Source organism: Palaemon carinicauda, unplaced genomic scaffold (genome assembly GCF_036898095.1).
Source record: "Palaemon carinicauda isolate YSFRI2023 unplaced genomic scaffold, ASM3689809v2 scaffold2591, whole genome shotgun sequence".
Lineage (NCBI taxonomy): Eukaryota > Metazoa > Arthropoda > Malacostraca > Decapoda > Palaemonidae > Palaemon > Palaemon carinicauda.
The window spans coordinates 2501-5000 of NW_027170238.1; the positions used below are offsets into that span (position 1 = coordinate 2501).

General features: G+C 37.5%; 1 protein-coding gene across 2 annotated transcripts in view; it reads left to right on the forward strand.

Moving 5' to 3' along the window:
* The window catches only part of LOC137636251 (uncharacterized), a 5834-nt gene that overhangs the window by 1570 nt on the left and 1764 nt on the right, over positions 1–2500 (forward strand). Inside the window, exons 1-2 of one of the 2 annotated variants that reach the window (XM_068368681.1) lie at positions 1–1231; positions 1978–2228. The exon at positions 1–1231 is cut by the window's left edge and continues 1570 nt beyond it. In XM_068368681.1, the coding sequence (XP_068224782.1) occupies positions 523–1231; positions 1978–2228 (960 nt within the window). In that variant the 5' untranslated portion in view covers positions 1–522. The remainder of the gene's footprint in view (positions 1232–1977; positions 2229–2500) is intronic. The other variant, XM_068368682.1, reaches the window with a different exon arrangement.

A 2500-nucleotide genomic window follows, 5' to 3' on the forward strand; every position in this document is an offset into this window, starting at 1 on the left:
AAGACTTGAAATAGAACGTAAAGAAGAGTTCTGTTGGAAAAGGAACTATCAGCCATAAGAATAGAAGAAAGGTTGGCAGAAAAACAGTTACCCGATGCTTTTGACCTTAGTAAAGCACGCAAACTCCTGCCTGTCTTCGATGAAAAAGATCCTGATGTTTTTTTCATTACTTTTGAAAACACTGCAACGTCTCTCAACTGGCCAAGAGACCAATATGTTCTCTTAATCAGAAACTCCTTCAAAGGAAGAGCTGCATATGTGGCAGCACAACTTGTCCAAGAAAGGGATTATGAAGTCTTTAAAACTGCCATATTAGATGCTTATAGTGTTACAGCAGAAGGGTATAGACAAATCTTCAGACAAACTTTGAAGAACCAAGCTCAAACCTATCTAGAGTTTTTCACATTGAAGTTGAAGCAGTTTAATAAATGGATAGAAAAGGAACAAATAACTACTTTAGAACAATTAAAGAATTTAATAGTTTTAGAAGAATTCCTGAGGCGTATTCCAGCTAATGTGGCAATGTTTATTAGAGAAAAACAAGAAAAAGATGGCAAAAGGGCTGCCCTATTAGCTGATGATTACCATCTCATTCATAAACTTAAACCACATTCGTCCTCACCTTCATCTTCCCCCCAGGTTTGTACTTTTTGTAAGAAAGAAGGTCATCATATTAAAGACTGTCCTAGTCCCAAATGCAAAGCATCTCATGGTAAGGCTTCTCCTAATGCTTTTTCACAAGGACCCAAATCAGGGAATACTGCAAATAAAACGACTCTTCACTGTGCTCAACCTCTATCAGACTTTACAGCATTTACATATCCTGGTAAAGTAAATGATATTCCCGTGCAAATTTTGAGAGATACAGGGTCATCTCAAACTATCATTAGCTCAAAGTTAAAAGATTTAGCTAAACCAACAGATCAGTATGTAACTGTGTCAGATTTGACTTGTCAAAAGGTTTTACCTATTGTACAGATTTCTCTTGATTGTCCTTATTTTAAAGGTTCAACTAATGTCGCCTTGTTGGATTCTGACCTGCCTTGCAAGAACATAGACATGATACTTGGTAATGACTTGGCTCAAACTAACGGTACTCCTAGTCTTATTATTACCCAGCCTGAAGTAGTGATCGAAAAAGCTTGCAAAGAGTTTTCTCCGGTGATAGAGCTTCCCTGCCAAGTAGTCACCAGGTCTACAACCTCAACTTCTAGCGACACTGAACACACAGGTAAGGTGGATCAAAGTACCTTAGGTGAAAAAGTCCTTGCTGATCTTGTTGATATTCCCTCAGATGAATTTGTAGAGTATCAAAGGTCTGATGATAGTTTGAAAGAATACTTTGATAAAGTAAAAATGACGTTGATGAAAGTAAGTTACCATATTTTTATCTTGATAATAACATCCTTATGAGACGTTATAGACCTTTGAAGATTGCAGGACAAAATTCCTGGCATGATAGTTACCAGCTTGTAGTTCCTTCTAATCTTCGTGCAGCCTTATTGGATCTTGCTCATTCAGCAGAGTCTCATCTAGGCATTTCCAAAACCTATAAGCGTTTGCTGGACGATTACTACTGGCCTGGTATGAAAGCTGATGTAAAGCACCACATAGAATCTTGCCATCCCTGCCAGGTAACTGGTAAACCAAATCAGAAAATACCTCCAGCACCATTAGTTCCTATTACAGTACCTAATTCTCCTTTTGAAAAGGTAATTGTAGATTGTGTTGGTCCACTTCCCAAAACTAAAAAACAAAATGAGTACATTTTAACCTTGTTGTGTCCAACTACTAGATTTCCTTTAGCCGTACCTATAAAAAACATATCTGCTAGAACAATTATTGTTAATCTTCTTAAAATATTCACCATTTTTGGTTTTCCAAAAGAGCTTCAGTGTGATCAGGGGACAAACTTCACTAGTGATTTGTTTAAGCAAACTTTAAAGCAGTTAAACATCTCTCATATTTTTGCTTCAGCTTATCACCCTCAGACTAATGGAGCCCTCGAACGAGTACACCAGACCATTAAAAACCTCCTGCGCAAGTACATTTGTGAAACTGGACGAGACTGGGATGAAGACCTGGATCTGCTTATGTATGTACTTAGGAGTACGCCTAATGAATCGACTGGAATTTCTCCCTTCGAGATGATGTTCGGCCGCAGACCTAGGACAAACCTTAGTATGGTAAAAGAAAACATCCTAAGAGGTACTTACAAAGACCAGCAAGTAAGTATTCCGCAATACCTTCAAAGTCTTAAGGTTAAATTTGACCATGTTTATGAATTTGCCAATCTGAATTTAACTAACAGTCAGATTCGAATGAAAAACCATTACGATAAAAAGGCCAAAATTAGAACTTTCAAAGTAGGAGATGATGTACTTGTATATCGACCAGTTCCAGGAGCTCCATTGAGAGAAAAATTTATGGGTCCGTATAAAATCACTAAAAGGGTCTCTAAAACAACTTATGCAATTGAAACTCCAGATAAAAGGAAGCC